This window comes from Schistocerca piceifrons, chromosome 3 (assembly GCF_021461385.2).
Source record: "Schistocerca piceifrons isolate TAMUIC-IGC-003096 chromosome 3, iqSchPice1.1, whole genome shotgun sequence".
Lineage (NCBI taxonomy): Eukaryota > Metazoa > Arthropoda > Insecta > Orthoptera > Acrididae > Schistocerca > Schistocerca piceifrons.
This window is the reverse complement of record NC_060140.1, coordinates 275,741,129-275,764,170: the sequence shown is the minus strand read 5'-3', so window position 1 is coordinate 275,764,170 and position 23,042 is coordinate 275,741,129. Positions and strand designations below refer to the sequence as shown.

The following is a 23,042-nucleotide window of genomic DNA, read 5'->3' as shown; positions in this document are numbered from 1 at the left end:
AGTACTGCTTACCATTGCTGGAATAGTACTGTGTCAGGGAAGTTACAGGGAAGTTACAGTAAATATCCCATTTTAGAAACTGTATATAGTTTCACTCAGAAGGTGGTCAATTTGAGTTAATGAAGGTGATACATATACATTAAGATAATCTGAAAACACTGGCATGAATCACATAAAAATAAACTATGTTTGTTAAGAAAGTATGCGCATGCGCACACACGCTTCCGTGCATGTGCACACGTGCACTGTAGTAATACTGCCTCCACTGCTGTCTTCCAAGTTGGATTTTTTTAATCAGCAGCAATTTATTGAGAAATAATTAAGTCAAAACAGAACAACTTTTATTGCAGAAGCACTGCAAATTATTCTGAAATACAATCCTATTATCTTCTATCTGTTTTTCCAATTCCACGTTTTCCAGAAAACAAATGTTTTGGCATCTTATTTCCAATAAATCTGTCTGCTTCTCCTTTCAGCCCTTTCTTGTCTATCTTTTTCTTCAGAGCTTTGTGTGCAATCTTCTTCAGTTTCTCCTTCATCTGAAAATTAAACAGACATTTTTTTCCAACACACAAACACAGCAAGACTAATTCTCTTATAAATTAATGAGATATTGAGTTCACGGTTAACAAAATAGACATTTCAATAGAATTTTATCACAGAATTAGAAACACTGAGAAATTTGATTATGGACTTACAACAACATCCTTGACTCCCATTTCATCCCTCGGTGGTCTAGAGCTGCTTCTAGATAAACCTTCAGAGCTCAGTCTCATTCTTTTCGCTGGACGAGATGTAGATCGTGACCGACTACGTGTCTTTGTGAAGTGTGCCTGAAATTAAATTTGTCATTAAAATTTAAACATAAATCAAGCAATGTGTTAATATGGCTAAGGACACCAGCGACTCATGAGTAGAAGTGAACAATGCTTCATAAAGACTGTTATAAGAAATTCACTTCACTAATTTTTGGTGTTTTGGAAAGGTCCTGTGTAAATTGTAGTTACATTTATTGTCATGGGTAAAATTAAGTTCACATCAGGACAAACACGGAATATATGAAAATTTAGCTACAATCTGAATTTTTTTTCTGGTACCACAGAGAGAGATTCTGAGTGAAAGGCAACACAAAGAGTGTTTCACAGAATGAAAGAAGTATGTGTGGCTGAAAATCAGATAATGATGAAGTTGTGCACAGAGTGTAATTATGAGAAGTATGTTCAAACAGTAGCTAAATACACTACTAGCCATTAAAATTGCTACACCACGAAGATGACATGCTACAGACGCAAAATTTAACTAACAGGAAGAAGGTGCTGTGATATGCAAATGATTAGCTTTTCAGACCATTCACACAAGGCTGGCACTGGTGGCGACACCTACAACGTGCTGACATGAGGAAAGTTTCCAACCCATTTCTCATATACAAACAGCAGTTGACCGGCATTGCCTGGTGAAACGTCGTCGTGATGCCTCGTGTAAGGAGGAGATATGCGTACCATCACGTTCCCGACTTTGATAAAGGTCGGATTGTAGCCTATCGCGATTGTGGTTTATTGTATTGCGACATTGCTGCTCGCGTTGGTCGCGATCCAATGACTGTTAGCAGAATATGGAATCTGTGGGTTCAGGAGGGTAATACGGAGCGCCGTGCTGGATCCCAACGGCCTCGTATCACTAGCAGTCGAGATGACAGGCATCTTATCTGCACGGTTGTAACGGATCGTGCAGCCACGTCTCGATCCCTGATTCAACAGATGGGGAAGTTTGCAAGACAACAACCATCTACACGAGAGCCTGCAACGGTGTACTCAACGATGAGCCTGGGTGCACGAATGGCGAAACGTCATTTTTTTCAAATGAATCCAGGTTCTGTTTACAGCATCATGATGGTTGCATCTGTGTTTGGCGACATCGTGGTGAACGCACATTGGAAGCGTGTATTCGTCATCGCCATACTGGCGTATCACCCGGCGTGATGGTATGAGGTGCCATTGGTTACACATCTCGGTCACCTCTTGTTCGCATTGACGGCACATTGAACAGTGGACGTTACATTTTAGATGTGTTAGGACCCGTGACTCTACCCTTCATTCGATCCCTGCAAAACCCTACATTTCAGCAGGATAATGCACGACCGCATGTTACAGGTCCTGTATGGGCCTTTCTGGATGCAGAAAATGTTCAACTTCTGCCCTGTCCAGCACATTCTCCAGATCTCGCACCAATTGAAAACGTTTGGTCAATGGTGGCCGATCAACTGGCTCGTCACAATACGCCAGTCACTACTCTTGATGAACTGTGGTATCGTGTTGAAGCTGCATGGGCAGCTGTACCTGCACACGCCATCCAAGCTCTATTTGACTCAATGCCCAGGCATATCAAGGCCGTTATTATGGCCAGAGGTGGTTGTTCCAAGTACTGATTTCTCAGGATCTATGCACCAAAATTGCGTGAAAATGTGAGAGGAAAGTGGGGCTCATTCCCCCCCCCCCCCTCCCCTCCCCTCCCCTCCCCCCACAACTATTATCCTCCCCCTCTGATGGTCATAGCTCTAGTTTTTCTTACGCTCATGGCCAAGGCACAGCATCTGCAATCTGCACTATAACAACAGGAAAACAAAACCTGTCCATGTATTTCGACCGTGCCAAATTTCTTCCCCTAATCTGTGAATGAAATTATTTTTGGTTCCACTTCTACACTACATGCCTTGTCAGGTCCATCTGTAGTGTTAAGTTTTATTGAAAGCTTAAGTACACCCAAAAAAAGAAAACGAAGACCATTTTGGGAAAAGCTGCTGAAATTATTGCAAATACAAACACTCCATTGAAAATGCTCCCAAATCCGCACCTTTTTTAACAATCAATTTTAGAGCACTGATACTTCGTCTTCAGACATTTAGTGTGACATCTTTTAAATTTGTGCATCCAAGATGAAGGCAAATTTTGCCAAAATAGATACAAATTTTGCCAAAAATAGATGCCACATTTTCAGTTTCGTATCTATAGATGAGTTAAAATGCAGGAAACAGTTTACTATACATAAGATAGTCACATGGATAATTTGCAAATCAAATACAACAAAAAAACATGGCCACAACAAAGGATTTTAAAACAGTTAAGTGTTGATTAGAGTACAAAATAAATCCAAGTTGTTCACTAAGATAGGGGTTCCCAAACTTTTCCTAAGATGGAACACCTTCAGAATCCTGTTACTGCCATGGAAAACCTTGTTTATTTTAAAGGTTAATAATGTTTTTAAAAAATGGGTAAAGTTGTTTTATTCAGTGATTACTCAATTTTAAATCATAGCTAATACCATAGACACCTAAAAAATTTTAAACAAATAATCAGTATCATCAAAATGTCGGTGGGTGGGTGGGGGACCAAACAGTACGGTCCTTGGTCAGTGACACACACACACACACACACACACACACACACACACACACACACACACACACACCATGTTGCTAACAGGTTTTTGTGAGCACTAATTCTCTTCCTGTGGTACAGAATTTGGGAGACCCTGCACTAAGGCATTATTACCTCAGTTGGAAGCCGAGGAAAGTTTTAGCAACAAAACATAATCCAAGTTGGAGAACCAGTCTATGCATTATTACAGTATTGAGTAAGGGAAAGGGGTGAGAACAGAAGTGCAAGGTGATCTGTTAGAAGTGCAACAGAATAAAGTTCATACAAAGATAAATGTATTAGAACTACTGATGTGAGCAGTTAGGAAAGAAGCACCAAGTTGGAGATAAGCAGTACTGGACACAAAATGAGAGTGGAAGGTGTGTGTGTCAGCAGGGGCAGGGGGGTGTAAATAGTGTAACATACTGGGCTCTGTCAGCAAAATTTAGGTAATTAGTATTTAAGGTAGACTGCGCAGAAACTCTGCTTCCACTACTGTATGTCTTGTATTATGAATCTGAATAAAATGGGGAGCAGACAATATAGAATTTATGTCCTGTTCCATTCACAAATGGTGTGAGAGAAAGATAACTCTGTATGTCTGTCTGCTCCTCATCTTATTCAGATTCATAATACAAGACACACAGTAGTGGCAGCAGAGCCTGCACAATCTACCTTAAATTCCAATTGCCTAAATTTACTCAAGAGAATATTATGAGAATGCAGGTGAGGAAGGAGCTTCTGACTCTGTAGAATTCACAAAGATGCCTTACAGTATACCACACTGTCATTTGACAGTCGACATATCAAACTTAACATGCAAACATGTGAAGAAATTTTTTCTGATAGAACCCAGTATGTTACACTGTTTACACAACCCCCCACCCCCTCCTGCCGACAGACACCTTCCCCTCTCTCTTGGTGTCCAGTGCTGCTTTTACTTTACCTCCAACTTGGTGCTTCTTTCATTACTGTTCTCTCACCAGTAGTTTTAGTACATTTATCTTTGTATGAACTTTATTCTATTGCACTTTAGTTCCCACCGCATTTCCTTAGTCAGTTCTGTAAAATGACAATATAATGAAAATGTTACTCACTATACAGGGTGTCCCAGCTATCTTGTCCACCCAAAATATCTCTGGAACAATAACAGCTATTGGGAAACGACTTTCACCGGTATCAATGTGGGGCTGGGGCCCATGAATGTACATATTTGGAAACATTCTAAAACAAAAGCGTATGTGTTTTTTAACACAAACTTATGTTTTTTTTTTAAATGGACCTCCTATATTTTTTCTTCAGCAATCCATAGCATGACAAAGCACATACACAATGGCATTGATTGCATCGCAATATTCCAATTACATCCCGAGATATTGAGACACGAAGTTGACGCTTGAAACACCCGACAAGCGCTGCTAGCGCACGTCCTGAGGCTCAGGCGTGAACCCCACGCTGCCCGTAATCACGATGTGATTGACATGTGTAATCACACCTCCATACTTATCAAGAGGGACACTTACTTGTCAATCACACCGCGATTACGGGCAGCATGGGGTTCACGCCTGAGCCTCAGGACGTGCACTAGCAGCGCATGTCGGGTGTTTCAAGCGTCAACTTCGCGTCTCAATATCTCGGGATGTAATGGGAATACTGCGATGCAATCAACGCCATTGCGTATGTGCTTTGTCATGCTATGGATTGCTGAAGAAAAACTATAGGAGGTCCATTTAAAAAAAAAACATAAGTTTGTGTTAAAAAACACATAAGCTTTCGTTTTAGAATGTTTCCAAATATGTACATTCATGGGCCCCAGCCCTATATTGATACCGGTGAAAGTCGTTTTCCAATAGCTGTTATTGTTCCAGAGATATTCTGGGTGGACAAGATAGCTGGGACACCCTGTATAGTGGAGATGTTGAGTTGCAAACAGGCACAACAAAAAAACTGCTAAACCAGTAAGCTTTTGGCCACAAAGCCTTCTTCCAAATTAGACAACATACACAAACATACACTCACGAAAACACAGCTCAACCACATACATTACACATGACAGACCAGCCCGGCCTCAACAGCAAGAGACAGTGGCCATGAGCAGGCGAGTTGTTGAGTTTGTTTGTTTGTTTGTTTGTTTGTTTGTGTGTGTGTGTGTGTGTGTGTGTGTGTGTGTGTTAAATTCAGAAGAAAGTTTTTTTATGGAAAGCTTACTTGTTTAGCGGTGTTTTTGTTGTGGCTGTGCAAGACTTAAAAATCTCCCATATGTGGTGAGTAGCAATCTATCCTTTTCATCATATAGTTGAGAAGCTGAGTTGCAGACAGGCACAATGAAAAGACTGTGAAACAAGTTAGCTTCCAACCAAAAAGGCCTTATTCAGAATCAAACACACACACACACACATACACACACACACACACTCACAGTGAGGGTGAGGGGGGGGGGGGGGGGGGGGGGAGGGGAGGGGGAGGAGGGAGGGGAGGGGGAGGGAGGGAGGGAGGGAGGGAGGGAGGGAGGGAGGGAGGGAGGAGAGAGAGAGAGAGAGAGAGAGAGAGAGAGAGAGAGACAAGTGCACGCACGCTCGACCGCAGTCTATGGCTGCCAAAAGCTAACTTGTTTGACAGTCTTTTTGTTGAGCCTATCTGTGACTCAACATCTCTTCTATAGCAATCTATCCTTTTCATAATATTGTCATTATTCCCTCCTGGATTTTCCATTGTGATTTAATCTATACTTTTCATGGATTTTCAATTGTTTGGTTGAATGAAACAGATATATTACTAACAACCAGTGTCATTGCGGCAACACTTTTTTTGCTTGTAATACAGCACTCAATAATAAATTCTGAATAACATACAGGGCTGAAAATAGAAAAGAATGAGCAAATATGACAACGTGTTTAATTTCTGAAGATTATGTTAAGCACTGCTAGACCTAATAACATCCCGCATCTATGCAAATGGTAAAAGAAGCACAGCTGAACAGCACTGTTTGAAAACATAGGATTCGGAAAAGATTTTTAAATACTGTTATGAATAATGCGCCAACATTAAAAACAGCCACAGGAATGAGATACTTGATGCTCACATTTAATAAAAAAAGTACCTCTCCTCTATCTTTTAAAACTAGTACTCATATATTTTTAATATCATAGCAACTAATAAATTCCTTGTATTTACCTCCTCTGTGCCACTCATGTCAACTCCTAATTCTGACATTTCAGCTCTCAAACGAGAAACACTACGATCACGTGCTCGAGCAGCTGTAGTGCGTGGCATTACTGGCTTGGTAGAGTTCTTCAGAATTGCTGCCTCTTGTTTCATGATGGCCTTCTTATCACGAATCTGTTTTGCTAGTGCCTTGATCTCTCTCATAGTTTCATCTAGCTCAATCTTTGGAACCACATACATGCCAGCCTCTTCTCGTAGAGCTTCTTCCTTCTCCAATTCTTCCAGTTTCTGCAAGAAATTAAAACTCAACTATATTTCTAATGACTCTTCATTTTCAAACTAAGCAATGTTATTCTAAACAAATGAGAAATGTGTATTACACATTAAAAATCAGCAATAACAGAGAAAAATATTTTGGGTAAGTCAAAAGCGCAGCACATTTACTTTATTATATTTCTGAGCCTCAGGTCACACTAATTTGTATGACCTGAGATTGAAAAATACAATGCAAAAGTTTCATTTACAGAACAGTCACTGGGTTCAGTACAAGAATATTTCCCTTTTGTGTTAGTGTTACGCAGCACCACTGAAGCACATTAGTCAAAATGAATCATTTTTCTGGCTCCTCCAAAATACACAATACATGACAACCCAATTCAATTTTTACTATGTGAATATATTATTTCAGTCTTTCAATTTGTATTCTTGTAATCGTTTCCACAGTTCAAAATCTCTACTGGTCAAACATTTCACTGTGGAACAACACATTATCAAAGAAACAGGTGTATTTTCCCATTGCATAAATTCACATTCTCATTTTCTCCATGTACTAGCTTTTCATCTGCTCTCCACATACAAATAGATCTGAAGAAAGTGGAAAAACTATACATTCTAAGAACCATGGCGAGAGAATTTGTTTATACTGAACTAAATTTAAAAGATAAATAAATAAAAACCTACAACTTTTTATATATTATGAACATTATCCTTTCTCCTTCAGCTTTCACAATAATAATCATTATCTGGCTATCTTTACAGATAATTAATTTTACTATAAACCCTAATAATTGATACCCACTTTCAATTGTATACAATACAGCTTTCAAATACCAATGTTTATACAACAAGCATGAAACTGTAACTGAAATCATAAATCAATATTTTATTTTTCACATTAGCATTTAAAATATTGTCATAGTTGTTCCACCAAAGTTAGAATGGATGTCTAACTGTTCAGTTATTTCCTTAGTACTTTTAGTATTCAGTCTCATAGTCTCATATAAACCTTTCCATTCCAATGAATCTGCGAACAAAATTCACACAAGATCCAGAGTGATTTATGTACAGACATCTGCCAAAACTTTTTACTTAGACGGTCAACTTTTGCCCTTGTGTTCTGGTTATGTGGAGTAAAAATGTTTCTATGTATCTGTGACGAAGGATACAGTATTGTCCAAATGTTATAGCCAACATGTGATATGACTCTTTATGACATATTTGAAGTGTCGGGTATTCTGCCATGCATCAGCATTTTTCTTGCACAGTGTTTCGATAACATAACTCATCGTCATCATCAGTTGCTACCTGAGACTACTACTCAAGTAATTTAATTAAGGGTAGAGCCCCTCCACACCCACACCATCATGATGGCCAATACAAAAGATTTACTGCCATTCTGTATATTGGTTAGTTTTCACTGAGTGAGGTATCGCAGTATGTGGGTACTGTGATGTTTGCGTGCATCTGGTTATGATTAACCATTAATACGCACTCATATGGTGATAGACAAGGTCCTCAAGTGGAACGGGTCCAGTATTTATACCTGCAGTCTTCCCCCTCCATAGTTGGTTCCAGGCATTTCCTCTGTAGTCTATGCCCACTGGACACACTCTTAGGCATTCCATCTTTGCTCTGGTGCGCCTGCCAGTGTGCTGGCATTGGTGCAGTTGTAGGTGTTTCCTCTGCTGTTTGCATCCAATGGAAGCGATCTGAGGCGTTCCACCTTTGGTTCGGTGCGCCTGTTGCTCTGTCTGGTGTTGTTCCCATGTCCAGTGCGCCTGTTGCTCTACCTGCTGTTGTTTTCTATGTCCACACTATCAGTTCTTGTTTTTGTGAAGTGCTCCTGCTGCCCTGTTCTGTTTTCAGCGATTTCAGTGCAGAATCCCAGCATCTACTGAGATGATATCCAGTGTCACAGTTCTTGAGGTTTTCCATCAGTTTTATCTCTACTGACTCACTTTTAATACTCTCCCTGTATAGGGGGGTCAGTGCCTGAACCCTTGTTTCATCATAATTCATGGAATGATTGAGTATCAGACAATCCCTGGCAATGGCTGATTTAGTTGCCTGTCTTAGTCCGGTGTTCTCTGATGTTCTCTGCATCTGGTGTCTACTATCCTGGTTGTTTGGCCGATGTATGACATGCCACATTGGCAAGGTATGTGATTAATTCATGGTTTTCGTAGTCGCAGGTCATCCTTCACATTCCCCAGTAGTACTCTAAGCTTTCTAGATAGACAGAACACACATTTTATGTTGTGCTTTCTGAGAATATATGGTGAGTAACACTCTATCCTTTTCATAATACAGTGAAATCCATTTTTTATTTTTTCGTGTGGTCCAGACTTAAAAATGCAAGATTGATGAAAATGCAGACTCGAGGAAAATGTTAACCCCCCCCCCCCCCCCCAAATAAGAGTAAAAACACACGTACTTGGCACATTTGATTAAAGATTGCGATGCTCTCCAAAACTTAGATTTTATTCAAAGTGAAGGAAATTAAATGTGCAATACAATGTTTATAGAATAAGTCGTGGTAATGGATTTTATCATTTTTAAAACGTCACAGATGTGTGACAGCAAGTAAAAACTCATAAAAAGTTGAAATCGGTATCTAGTACAATGTAATTGAGCTATTTTCCAACATGCTATGACCACAAATTATACATTCAAAATGTATGTTTTTGAGAGATCATCTTTTGTACTCACCCAGGAAAAAAAGCAGAAATAGATGAACAAGTTGAATGAAACCAAAAACATCACAGTAGCTAAGTGGTTAAACCATAAGTATATAGAATGAGATTTTCACTCTGCAGCGGAGTGTGCGCTGATATGAAACTTCCTGGCAGATTAAAACTGTGTGCCCGACCGAGACTCGAACTCGGGACCTTTGCCTTTCGCGAAAGGCAGAAGTAAAGCTGTGAGTACCGGGCGTGAGTCGTGCTTCGGTAGCTCAGTTGGTAGAGCACTTGCCCGCGAAAGGCAAAGGTCCCGAGTTCGAGTCTCGGTCGGGCACACAGTTTTAATCTGCCAGGAAGTTTCATAAGTACATATGTGGACATCTGCTTAATGACAAATTTTGTCACCATTACAGTTATTTTTTAATGCTTTTCTTAGAAGCAACACCTCATATGTTCACCACTGTTAAAGTGTTATTTTAGGCTTGATGAGAGAAACATACAAAATTGACATTACCAACTTCTTAGAAGTCAGCTTAGTGAATTTCTGTACACTGTTTAGAATGGAAATTTGAAGGAAAACTCAGATGCTACATTTTCGCTTCATGCCCTGTATCACTACTGCCAATCTTTATGATCCACAGTGTGTGGTGCAAAGCACGTATGTGAGTAGTGTATGTAGTTGTTGGAACTGTATTGTATCATATTTGAACAAGGAAGTCTTTACAATGTGCTGTTGCAAAACCATTGCTCTATTTCCATGTGAAATCTCTGTCATAGCACATCATCTGCACAGAAAGTATATTTTCAGTACTTCATAAAATGCTTCCATCCCTACCAGCACTCTGGTCATTGAAGGGCCACTCCCCCTCTCCATACATCCAGTAGGTGAGGTCATTTTACATGTGTTAGTGTGGTGTGATGGTTGCACTGGCTATTGATTGACTTGACGAGTCGCCAGCCAATAAGAGTTCACTAGCCAGAAATGAGCAATGTTTACTCAATTATGACCGAGTATATTCTTTGAGAATTGGTGTCTGAATTTAAAAGGCTGATGATTGATATTGTTGCTGAATACAGTACATCGGAAATACATGCGAAATGATGAGACTGAGTTATAAGTGACACAAGAAAAGCTGGGCCCCTTTGTCACGTATTGGCTCGGTCCAGAGTACTTCGCACCGGCTGTCTTGTTTCTCCATTACTGCTGCAACCTAGCAATAGTTATATCTTAAGAGCGTGGTGAAACTACATGTTGCATGTTGTTTTGGCAACACCGATTGTGGATTATGTCACCATTTCCTCTCTCACGTCTCCCCTCTACACAATGACCTAAAATACCTGTGTTGCAAACCATCTGTCGTTTCTACCACCTATAACAGAAAGTTTCATATCAGCGCACACTCCGCTGCAGAGTGAAAATCTCATTCTTGATTATACATGTTTTCCTCTTTAAAATGCTCCTTAATATTGCAGCTAAAATGAAACACCTGCATCCATCATTTTGTTGTCATGTTATTATATTGTAACCAGTTTCGGTGGTGACTCGCTACACCTTCTTCAGGCTTTTACATTGAATATATGATCCCGGGTCGTCTGCTTTGACCCGTGACGTAAGGGTGTTGTCGTGTGTGACGTCATGATGGTGCGGAGTTTGGTTTGAGTGTGGCTGTCTCCAGTTCTGTTTTATCTTATTTTATTTACTTTTCTGATCTGTTCGTTCTATCTCGTGAGTTTTTTTTTTAATTTAAAAATACTTATTACTTATTTTAATTATCTGTTTCCTCCAATTTCTGTTTTAGTTTATTATATTTATCTTTCTGATCTGTTCGTTCTATCCTGTGAGATTTAAAAAAAAAAAAAAGACAAAAAACACTAATCAGCTACTGAAGCATCTGTATCTTGTATGGGTTGCAGGTGTTACGACCCCTGCAGAGGTGGGTGGGTATTCATGCATGGCTGTCTTCACTTACACGTTGTAGTTACGCAAGGCGTCTAAATTTGTTTATATTTAGTTTGCCCCCACCCAAAACTCCCCATTTCCCGCGCTTGTCATTAGGCTTCTTGTGGAAAGTGTGTGTGTTTGTTTTTGTTTCCGCCATATTTGTGAAATCATGGGTCAAAGCAGATGGGCGGGATCGGACGCTTCCGTATTTCCATGATCCCATCAGTAGGCAATATTTGTGAACTGGCTTCCAAACAATACTGTAACAGTGATGATGTATCTGCAAGCATCAACTATGAGCTCAAGTTAGAGAAGTTTATGGCTGCAGACACAACACCACTTTAAAAGTATCCTGCAGAAGCCAGTTATAGATGTTGGCTGCTGATGGGATCATGTGTACGATCTGAATCCAACCCTACAGCATCAGTTAAGGCCTGAAGATGTTATATTGAGCCACCAAAACTGGTTGCAGTATAATAAAATAACATCAAAACAATGGCTGCAAATGTTTCATTTTATTACATAAGCGAAAGGCCGAAATCCCGTGGACCATCAATTGCAAGGATGACCACAGAAAAAAAGAAATAAATAAATATATGGCTTTTTGCCTCAACATACACACATTGCAGCAAAAACCACTTTTCAAGATTGATGACGTATTACTACATTCGCAAAAAACACACCATCACATGAACATTAACACAAAAGACAGTGCTAATCCCAAAATGCAGCACAAACTGTGTATGATAGTATCAGCAAAATGACATGACTGATGGTGTTTCACAAGGTAATGTTATTACAGCAAATCATCTTACCTACCCCCCCCCCCCCCCCCACACACACACACACACACACACACACACACACACACACTTTCACCACACCGTAGGTCCAATCTTAACCATAAACCTAATATTCATAACATTATGAAAAATCAAGTACCTTAAATATTTCAGGATCAATATAGTCAGCAATATTATGCCCTTCCCAGATTTCAGGAATAATATCATACTTGTATTCTTCAGGAAGGTCATAATTCTTCTTCAGATCCAATACATAATCATCACCTTCCTCTTCTTCAATTTCTCTCTCAAGTTTTCGTTTACGAGAAGCATTCTCTTGTCGTCGCTTTAACACATTTTCTGAAAATACGAAAAATTATATTGCAACTTAAACAGTTGATTAATGGCAAACAAGTAGAGGTTATAATAATCAGCAGTCTTTGGAGGCCAAGTTTTGCTATCTTCATGGCCAATATTGGTCCAAGAATTTGTAAGCATGTATGACGCAAACAACATTTCATTAGAATGAAATTTTCAATCTGCAGCAGAGTATGTTTTGGTACAGAACATTTCATTAACCATATCATTACTCTATGCTGTCACAAATCTTTCTACATAAATTAAACTATCTACAAATGCAAATTGCAATAAAGCAATGGACATCACCTGGTATAAAAGGCACTCTATTTGAATCTCTCTGTGATGGCATGGCAACATGTATCCTGTTGAGAATGCCATCTACCTTCTTCGTACGGACCTTCATTTCAAGCCTATATGAAAGAAGCTTCTCACAGGCCTAGAACAGAATGAATTTTTTTTTTTTAGAAAACTTGTTTTTTACACTCAAAGAAAAAAAGTGATTACCATATTATATTCAAGGACATGGGACTCAATTATTCTGGCAATAACAGTAAGTTTTCAAGGCAGGTCTTACTGAATGACTTATGATTTCCCATATAAACTTGAGATGAATCACCAAACAGATGAGTGTCCTAAACCGACCACCACCACCACCACCACCACCACCACCACCACCACCACCACCACCAATGCCTCACAGAAATAATTCTTTTGTGCCTTCTCTACTTTTTACAATGTTGAAAATTTCCATATAACTGCAATGATCAATTTGTTATTTTCTCAATCACAGTGCATTTTGGAGACTTTGTGGTAAATTAAATCAACCTTTATCGGAGAGCATGCAAGAAACTGGGTGAGTATTTTTATTTCAAAATGATATTTTATACACTAGTAAGTTAAATTTTTGCTGTACTGAACATGGACTTGATACCTCAATCTTAATTCATTCTCATAGTATGTGCTGTGTTGATGTCAAAAATTCTGAAAAAAGCTTAATTGACCTCACAGATTAGGAAGTCACAAAATAAGGTGGTTATCTTATTTCCAATTTAGCATTGCCCCTGGCACTAGTAGGATGTAATGCCTATGTTTTGTGCAACAATTACTGCTTCCTGTCTTTGTACAGGAAATTTGGTGAGGGATCTAACCTAACCTAACCTACCCAACCTAACCTAACCTAACCTGGTACTTTCATAAAAAAAGACCTTTTGGACCAGTTTCCATAGCAAACAGATTGCATTATATAGTATTAAATGAAAGTATCAAAATGTAATTCGCAAAGTACTCCACTTCTACCACATATTGATAACTGAATAAGCATTACAGTCACATTCTCTCAATGAGAGACCATGCTCATGTAATACAATTGAGTTAGCCATGCTAAAATCTAGTAACTGCTCTAATTCTGCAAAATGAAACATGAGAAATGCACACGGTAAATCATTTTTTTGAAATAATTTTACATACTATGAGCAGCTCTCTGAATTGATGTTAAGATACAATTTTGCAAATGGAATTCACTTTACAGAATAAAGAAATGAATTAAATTTTAAAAAATTTTAGAAATACAACAGCTATAACAATAGAGAAATTTTCAAACAATATGAGTGCAAATGCAATGTTAGCCAAACGATCTAACGAATACTAAATTTTGGTGTCACTCTTCATCTTCCAACAAATACTGATATGAGGACCAGTGAATGCCTCTTATTTATGGATGCTACCAGCTAAGCTCTGCTTGGGGCCCAATTACTGACCACAATACACTGCATGCACGTGCAGACATTCTAAACATGCCAGGCTTCAAGAGCAACTCCTCAAATCACTACATAAGCTTGTCCTGTGGCACTGAGAAAGCGACAGACAACTCCCCGGCACTGTCTGTATAACGGTTACACAGACAGCATCTCAAAATTTTACCAGGTGAAATGATATTCACTGAAATGTCACACCTTTTAAAGGCTTACTCAGCTAGAAATCTAAGAACTTCACAGCAGTTCAGCTTTCTAGAAAAGCAATAGTGTTGTCCTTGGGCATCTTCATTTCAGGTGCTTTTAGGGAAACAACAGAAATCTGATCCAGGACTGTTGCACTTCAAATTTTCAGTGCAGCTGCTTCCTACTACAAACCCACCACCTCAGTTCTATGCTACTCACTTGCCTGAGAGGTACTTAGTTGGAAAATGGTATTCATCTGTTGGTGGCACAAGAAGTTTTTTTACCAAACAGTAGCAAAGATAGGTGATAGGTGCATGAACGCAAGCATGCACACCTGCCTTCCACACACTTAACCATATGGGGAATAATATATATAAAATTGTTAGTGTTGGAAACCTGAGAATGCTCCTCCATATGGCAAAAGACATCAAATACCCCTCCTGACGAAGAAAAAAAGTTAAGCACCAAGAAGACATGGTCAGATGTAACAGTTTGTCGGTTCATGTGAACAGACAGCTTGTTGGCTGTCATGCCTAAATAGAGTGCAGCACAGTTTTATCACGACTCAGCATCTCCGCTATGTGGTGAGTAGCAACTTTTCTTCTCTGGTATTGTTACATTCCATCCTGGATTTTCCATTGTTTAATGTTGTTACTAAGTATGGTAGAGAACATAAGGGGCGTAGACAGTGTTAGATGTTGAATGGTTACTGTGAAGGACTTTGAAATGCCACAGACTCATCTGAGGCAGAGCTATCGGCACCTGACAGAGTTTCAAAGGGCCTTGTTGCAGGTCTGGATTCAGCTGGCTGGTGAAACCATGAAGCAAATTTCTGCTGAATTCAGATGTAATGGCGACCTGATGGTCTGCATGATAGCTTGAGGGCAGGTATACTTGTCATCAAGGATTCAGTTGACCATGTCTGACTACTGTAAAGGAGGCTCAACCACATTGTGAACCAATCACACTGTAACCCCTCTGCTTCTGCCATTCAAGAACAAGTAACGAACTCCCCGCAACATTCCACACCATTGGTTGGAGACCAGCAGCAACTGGACTCGGGAATTACCATTCCAGGCACAGACTGCAGTTAACACCACAACGCAAATATCTGTGTTTGGAGTGGTGCCATGAACAGAAAGCAAGGAATGTTGATGAACTGAGTCCTATTGTGTTCAGCGATGAATTGCAGTTGTGCACTGCCTGGATGTCCATCTTCGTCGCGTATGGTGGACCTGGTGAGAGATCCCTTTCTTCCAATGTTTTGGAGAGGCACAGTGATGTTACTCCTGAAGTCATGGTGTGTGTGAAGCCATGGAGTTGACTTCAGGCCATAGGTGATGGTGACTGAGGAAACTAACAGCATAACAGTACATCAAGGATATCCTGCAACCTCATGTGTCACCTCTGTCACATTATCGTGGTGCCATTTCTCGTCACAACAATGATCGCTCATACACAGCATGTGTCTGAACTGCCTGTATGACGCTGAGGCACTCTTATATCCAGCAAGTTTGCCAGCTCTGTCCATGAGAAAACACAGGAGAACAGCCAGTATTCAGTGTATCAAGGGTAAGTTACAATAGTTGTGCATCAGCTTGCTACAGGAGAGGAACAATGGCTTTATGACACCCTTCCTAACCGAAACAGTGCATGCATCTATGCCACAAGGGGTGCAACATCATTCTGATAAGTGGGCTCATACTGCCAAGTTCTTTGTACTTTTGACTCAGCACCATTATCACTGAAATAACATCACATACCCTCTCAACTTGTGAAGTTTCATTACATTTCGTCATCTGTTTCTGGATGCTTTATTTTCTTTCGCCATGCAGCATAGTTAGAGTACATGAAACTAATTGGAGATGGGTTCAGAAAGTCACCTCTGACAAGAGAAATACTTAAAACATAGTGAAAGCAATACTTCACAAATAAATGAAGTGTGCAGCATTGGGTACTTTCCATTTGACCAATTATTAGGGCTTCCTTCCATTCAATGCAGGGTAAATAATCGGTTGAACACCTCTGTGCACATTGTAACTAATCATAATTAGACTCTTAAAGGATAGTGTGAGTCTACCCCCATGTGTCCGGCAGTTCTGTTTCTACATCCACATCAACATGGATACTCTGCAAATCACATGTAAGTGCCTGGCAGAGGGTTCATTGAACAACCTTCACAATTCTCTATTATTCTCGTACAGTCCACGGAAAGAATGAACACAGTAAGAGCTCTGATGTCTGTTATTTTATCATGGTGATCGTTCCTCCCTATGTAGGTTGGTGTTAACAAAATATTTTCGCATTTGGAGGAAAAAGTTGGTGATTGAATTTTGTGAGAAGATTCCATCGCAACGAAAAAAGCCTTTCTTTTAATGATGTCCAGCCCAAATCCTGTATCATTTCTGTGACACACTCCCATATTTCACAATAAAACAAAACATGTTTCCTTTCTTTGAACTTTGTGATGTACTCCGTCAGTCCTATCTGTTAAGGATCCCACAGTACTGTAAAAGAGGGTGGACAAGTGTAGTGTAGGCAGTCTCCTTAGTAGGGCCTGTTACATTTTCTAAGTGTCCTGCCAATAAAACGCAGTCTTTGGATAGCCTTCGCCACAATGTTTTCTGTGTGTTCCTTCCAATTTAAGTTGCTCGTAATTGTAATACCTAGGTATTTAGTTGAATTTGCAGCTTTTAGATTAGACTGATATATTGTGTAACCAAAGTTTAATGAGTTCCTTTTAGCACACATGTGGATGACCTCACACTTTTCGTTATTCACGGTTAACTGCCACTTTTCACATCATTCAGATATCTTTTCTAAATCGTTTTGCAGTTTGTTTTGATCTTCTGATGACTTTATTAGTCGATAAATGACAGCGTCACCTGCAAACAACCGAAGACGGCTGCTCAGATTGTCTCCCAAATTGTTTATACAGATAAGGAACAGCAAAGGGCTTATAACACTACCTTGGGGAATGCCAGATATCACTTCTGTTTTACTCAATGACTTTCCGTTAATTACTACAAACTGTGACCTCTGTCAGGAAATCACAAATCAAGTCACATAACTGAGGCGATATTCCATAAGCACGCAATTTCACTAAGAGCCGCTTGTGTGGTACAGTGTCAAAAGCCTTCTGGAAATCCAGAAATACGGAATCGATCTGAAATCCCTTGTCAATAGAACTCAACACTTCATGTGAATAAAGAGCTAGTTGTGTTTCACAGGAAAGATGTTTTCTAAACCCTTGTTGACTGTGTGTCAATAGACCATTATCTTTGAGGTAATTCATAATGTTCTAACACAATATATGTTCCAAAATCCTGCTGCATATCGAGGTTAACAATTTGGGCCTGTAATTTTGTGGATTACTCCTACTACCTTTCGTGAATATTGGTGCGACCTGTGGAACTTTCCACTCTGCACAGGCATGCTTGACAATCTGTATTTCAGGATGTCGGAAGATTACTAGATTGTGGGTTACTGTGAATGAACAAGTTCTGCCTGACTGTTATACATTTAATAATTTAAGCTTAGAGCTGTGCATATAAAGAAGACTGTCTGTGTCACATTCAATAAAAAGGCACTAGAGTGGCAGGGCACACACACACACACACACACACACACACACACACACACACACACACAGAGAGAGAGAGAGAGAGAGAGAGAGAGAGAGAGAGAGAGAGAACAGAAATAAACCCCCATGCTATAGTACACAAACACAACCAACATCACAATCATCATAAACGAAAAATAACTTTCCTTAAACTTTCACAATAAAGTTAAATAAGCACGTGCTAGAAATGCAATAACAAAATAGAGCCACCTATAACTTATGGAAAATAATACCTCTGTTTTAACTTCTATCACACCTTCATCTGTCATTGTGCTCATTTGCTTTATTGGTACATTTTCATCTTCCAATGGCTTCAAGAGTGCTTGTTTCTCTGGAGGAAGTTCTTCTAATCTAACAACATCTGCTTTATTCAGGACTACCATCAGTGGCTGAAATGTGAGCAAAACATGGATCAGGAAGTAAAACCACCTATCTCAACACTGAAATGGTCATGTCACAACTAAAACAGACATTTTCTTACCTTGTTGGCGAACAGCGGTTTAATACTTTCAAAGAGTTTAACCTGGAAAAAAAAAAAAAAAAAACAAACTCAATTATTTGCATGTTAGATAATCTCATTGGATGAATTTCCATGGACACAAAAGTATGCAAAAATTCAATTTAATTCCTCCAATACTACAAACATTTTCTCAAACATCACACTTTAAAAACATAATACTTTACTTTTGTATGTTCCACAACTTGCATTAGTAATTCCAAGGATGCACTGAAGAGCTGGGTCACATTTCAGTCACCATATAACCATAATGCTGATGATCAAACTGTAAGTCAATGTTTTCTCATTTTCTTGGTGCTACATATCTTTCACAGCTTACACTTCATTGTGATGTGCAGTTTCTTCTTGAAACTTTCCTGCTTCAGATTCAGCTAATATAATCCAACTACCCTTCAGTGGGTGTACAGAAAACATCACAGGCTTTTAGGCTGGAATCAAGTTCAGACAGTATGTTTGAAGGGCTTTCTGCAATTTTAGATGCTCTCCAACAGTGAGATTTTTTATGCCCTATGTAACTGCCCTTCTTTTCCTATATGTCATAGGAAAATTGTTTCCAGTTCTTTGTCTCCTCTGTCAGCAGGTCACTGAGGACAGAACTCAATCCAGACGTGATAAGGATGGGGAAGGAAATTGGCTATGTCCTTTTCAAAGTAACCACCCACCCTAACCAATTTATGAAAACCTAAATCTGGATCAATGGATTGCGGTTTGCATACTCTGCCTCCCAAACAAGTAGTGTGTGCTAACCATTGCACCATCTTGTTCAATGCATGGTCCCTAGAGCAGAGACCAAACATTAGCTCAAATTGGAGACGGATTAGCATGGAAATCAATATGTCTTACCCCAACAGCTATCTCATTTAAGACCCCAGCTCTTTAAAGGCTAATGACATCAGAGTAATCATTCTGTTCATTGCATATAACAGCATTAGAACTACAAAGAGAGAAAGAGAAAGAGAGAGAGAGAGAGAGAGAGAGAGAGAGAGAGAGAGAGAGAGAGAGAGAGATATGCACACATGCATGCCACTCTAAATGTAGTGAGAGTTGTGTACATACTTGCTCTTCTACAGTGTGTCCACACTGCTCAGACAAATCCATAATGTAAAGCACAGCTGCACGGAGGTGGGCAAGTGCAGTAACCGCCTGCATTTCTATAACATTACGTTCTTCAAGAGGATGATCCAGAATTCCAGGAGTATCAATAACTTGCCACCTCAGATACTTGTAGTCAGTGTGACCAACATACAGTGATTTAGTTGTGAAAGCATACGGCTGAACCTCCACATCGGCTCTTGTAATCTGTTAAAAACATTTAAGTTCATAGTATTTCAAACAATACATGGTCAATTTCACTACAGGTGCTATTTAATGAGTACCATTTTTTCCAAATTAAGTGGAACTGTCAACACTTCAATTCAGACACATTCAATTAATACATCATTACCACATCATCACATAGTACAGGATTTTCAAATAGTCTCCTCTTCAGGATTGAAAAGATTGTTTCTCGTTTTGTTACCTGGCTGCAGATGGTTTGCATAGGATGTTAAGATACATTTTCCATAAACTACTGAGAGAGAAGCTCTTAGAGTATGTCACATGTATGTTCTGAAAAGAATTTGACATGTTCAGTCACTGCCAAGAATGATCAAAATTAGAATGGTACATGCTAGTGTACAGCATTCATTACAGAAGAATTTTTAGTTTGATATTCACAATGATCCATTAGTAAACCATATAACAGCAAAATATGGACAGCCATAAGTCAAATACATAAGAAATGTAGTAGTATGAAAACTTCTACTTAATATGAATACTGTATTTTATGGCAAATGAGATTAATAAAATATGAGATTGATCTGAGGGCACAGTTTACTTTGTATGACATCTGCAATTCATTATAAGGTCACCTTGGCTACAGCACTTACTGCACAGATGTCATATATAGCAACCACACTTTCTTCTTGAATAATGTGTTGTTGGACTCTACAGGGTAGTCAGAAATAGCCTGAAAAGCTTAGGTTCCAAATTTCCTCCCAGCAACACCCTTACCAGATTTCAGACTAAAAAAAAAAAATCTGCATTTGTTTGTTCGTTTGTTCATATTTTGTGCACTGCCATACAATGCATGCAATTGCAATAAAACTTTGTCAACCAATTGCTTGCACTTGTGTGAAGGTTATAAGTGTAGTGCAATCACCTTACAGTAGGTGGCATGCGTGCCATACTGGCAAAAGCATTTGAAACAGCATATGTGCATTTATATGACCACTGTTCAGTGGTGCTCTCATTTTATTATCTGGCGACTTTAGACAAACTCTTCCAATGATACCAGCTGATGAGCTCAATGCTTGCCTCAAAGCATCACATCTTTGGAGACGTGTGAAAACTCATACTTAAGACCAATATGCACATACATTGCAGCGTGTGCATCAGCAGCCACATTTTAAAAACAGTTATTGAATAAGGGTGAAGGAAAAGTACCAGCTGATGCTACTGCAAAATGTATTTCGTTTCCATTGAACTTTTGCGTCACAGTGCCATCCGTTGAACAACTCAAACAGACAACTATCATACAGACTTTCCAAACAATATTTATTTACAAGGGAAAATATATACATACATTTATAAAACATCTATCGACAAGGAAACAGGAAGATAAATAGCTATCTATTCTTTTCACAATATTATTGTTATTTCAGCGTTTAAAAAGCTAAACAGTGAGACAATAAAGAATGTGAAAAGATCCCATCTCTTTGCCTAAATGGTTGCAGTATTTTCAGAACCTATGGTCTCAAACATCAGAGCCTCTTACAATCCAACTCACAGGGAATTATTCAACAGAAACCATCTCTAAGTGTGAACTTAGAGAAGTATTAAGCAAAATAAAAAAGAAAATTCAAACAATCTAGAGCTGTTTAAAGATGCAAGCAAGTCATTTATAGACAGATTCATTAATTACTTAAATATGATGTGGTCAGGAGATGATATAGCTGAGAACTAGACTAAATGAACTGTTATTCCTATCTTCATAAAGGAGACGTGAACAATTATGATAGATACAGTGGAATAAGTTTATTGAATCTAGCACATAAAATTTTTGGCAACAACGTCAAAAACAAATTGTACAGACACTACGAACCCAACATAGGTGCGGAGCAAAATGTCTGTAAAGGAAGATCATGCTGTGATGGCCGTTTTTCCACTAAATTTGCTAATAGAAAAAATCTAGAAACACAAATTCCCTTTGTTAACTTCAAAAAAGCTTTTGATAAAGTTAATAAAAACAAACTGTTACATATTCTGGCAGATGATCATGTTCCCCACCATCTTATCAATAATACATGCACGATTTGTAGAATGAATTTAATCAGTGTCAAGGAAGAGGACAGATTATCACAATGGGGCAAAATACATGCAGTAGTAGCAACAGGGATATGGCCTTTCGGCATTGTTGTTTAAAATGATCCAAGAGTTGAGACAATGCCAGCAGCTTCATTCAAGTCAACAGAAACATAAAGCTAATTGGTTTACTTTTTGCATATGATTTAGCTTTTGTAGCATCTCCAGGGGTGGCTTGCAGCACTCTGTATACAACTGACAGGTTATATCTGAGGGAAACAGCTTGAACACCAATACAAAAAAAAACCTATGGCCTTCTGCGGAAAATACCCATTACAGATTACTATGTTTGAAAGATAGAATTCTAGAAAGAGTGGTCACATTCATATATTTAGTCTATGAACTAGCCTTCCTGGAAGAAACAAACCTAGCTGAAAAACCCACCAGGTATACAAAACCAAAGGGCGTTGTTAATAATGTAACAAAACCTTCGCTATTTCAGCACACGCCAGAATACGACTTTATAAAACCTTAGCAAGACCGGTGCTGTGCTATGGCAGTGAAGCCTGGGCAATTAGGGCAAGAGATTGGAAAAGACTAACAGCCTGTGAAATGAAATTCTTGATATGAACATTTGGTCAAAAAGAAATGAAGATTTGCAAATAATGTGCATTTGGTGCAATTTTTACTAACACAATTGGCCATTATCCCTCTTTATTGCCTGCAACTTGCAACATTATGGTTTACAACCTCTTTTGCGATAAAGCTTGTAACTACATACTTTCTTGGTGTTGTTGGCTCATAATAAAAATGCACATCATTGCATGAATGTGGGTTCTTCAATGAATATTCCAATTCTTTTTATGATTTGAGCAATCTAAAGAAGGTCGTAGACAGTAGACAAAGCTAGTCATCTTGCTTTGATTGTACAATTAAAATTATGATCTAGGCCATAAAAGCTTTTTTACATTAAAAAAAACATCTATTTAATAAAATAAATGT

At 38.9% G+C, this 23,042-nt stretch overlaps 1 protein-coding gene across 1 annotated transcript in view; it reads right to left on the bottom strand.

The window, feature by feature from the left end:
• Positions 1-324: 324 nt before the first annotated feature.
• LOC124789849 (nucleolar GTP-binding protein 1) overlaps positions 325-23,042 on the bottom strand; it is a 70,768-nt gene continuing 48,050 nt past the window's right edge. Inside the window, exons 6-13 of the mRNA XM_047257356.1 lie at positions 19,755-19,997; positions 18,663-18,704; positions 18,415-18,570; positions 12,929-13,058; positions 12,423-12,622; positions 6,588-6,866; positions 699-833; positions 325-539 (exon numbers count right to left, since the gene is read on the bottom strand). Coding sequence (XP_047113312.1) covers positions 384-539; positions 699-833; positions 6,588-6,866; positions 12,423-12,622; positions 12,929-13,058; positions 18,415-18,570; positions 18,663-18,704; positions 19,755-19,997 — 1,341 coding nt within the window. The 3' untranslated portion in view covers positions 325-383. The remainder of the gene's footprint in view (positions 540-698; positions 834-6,587; positions 6,867-12,422; positions 12,623-12,928; positions 13,059-18,414; positions 18,571-18,662; positions 18,705-19,754; positions 19,998-23,042) is intronic.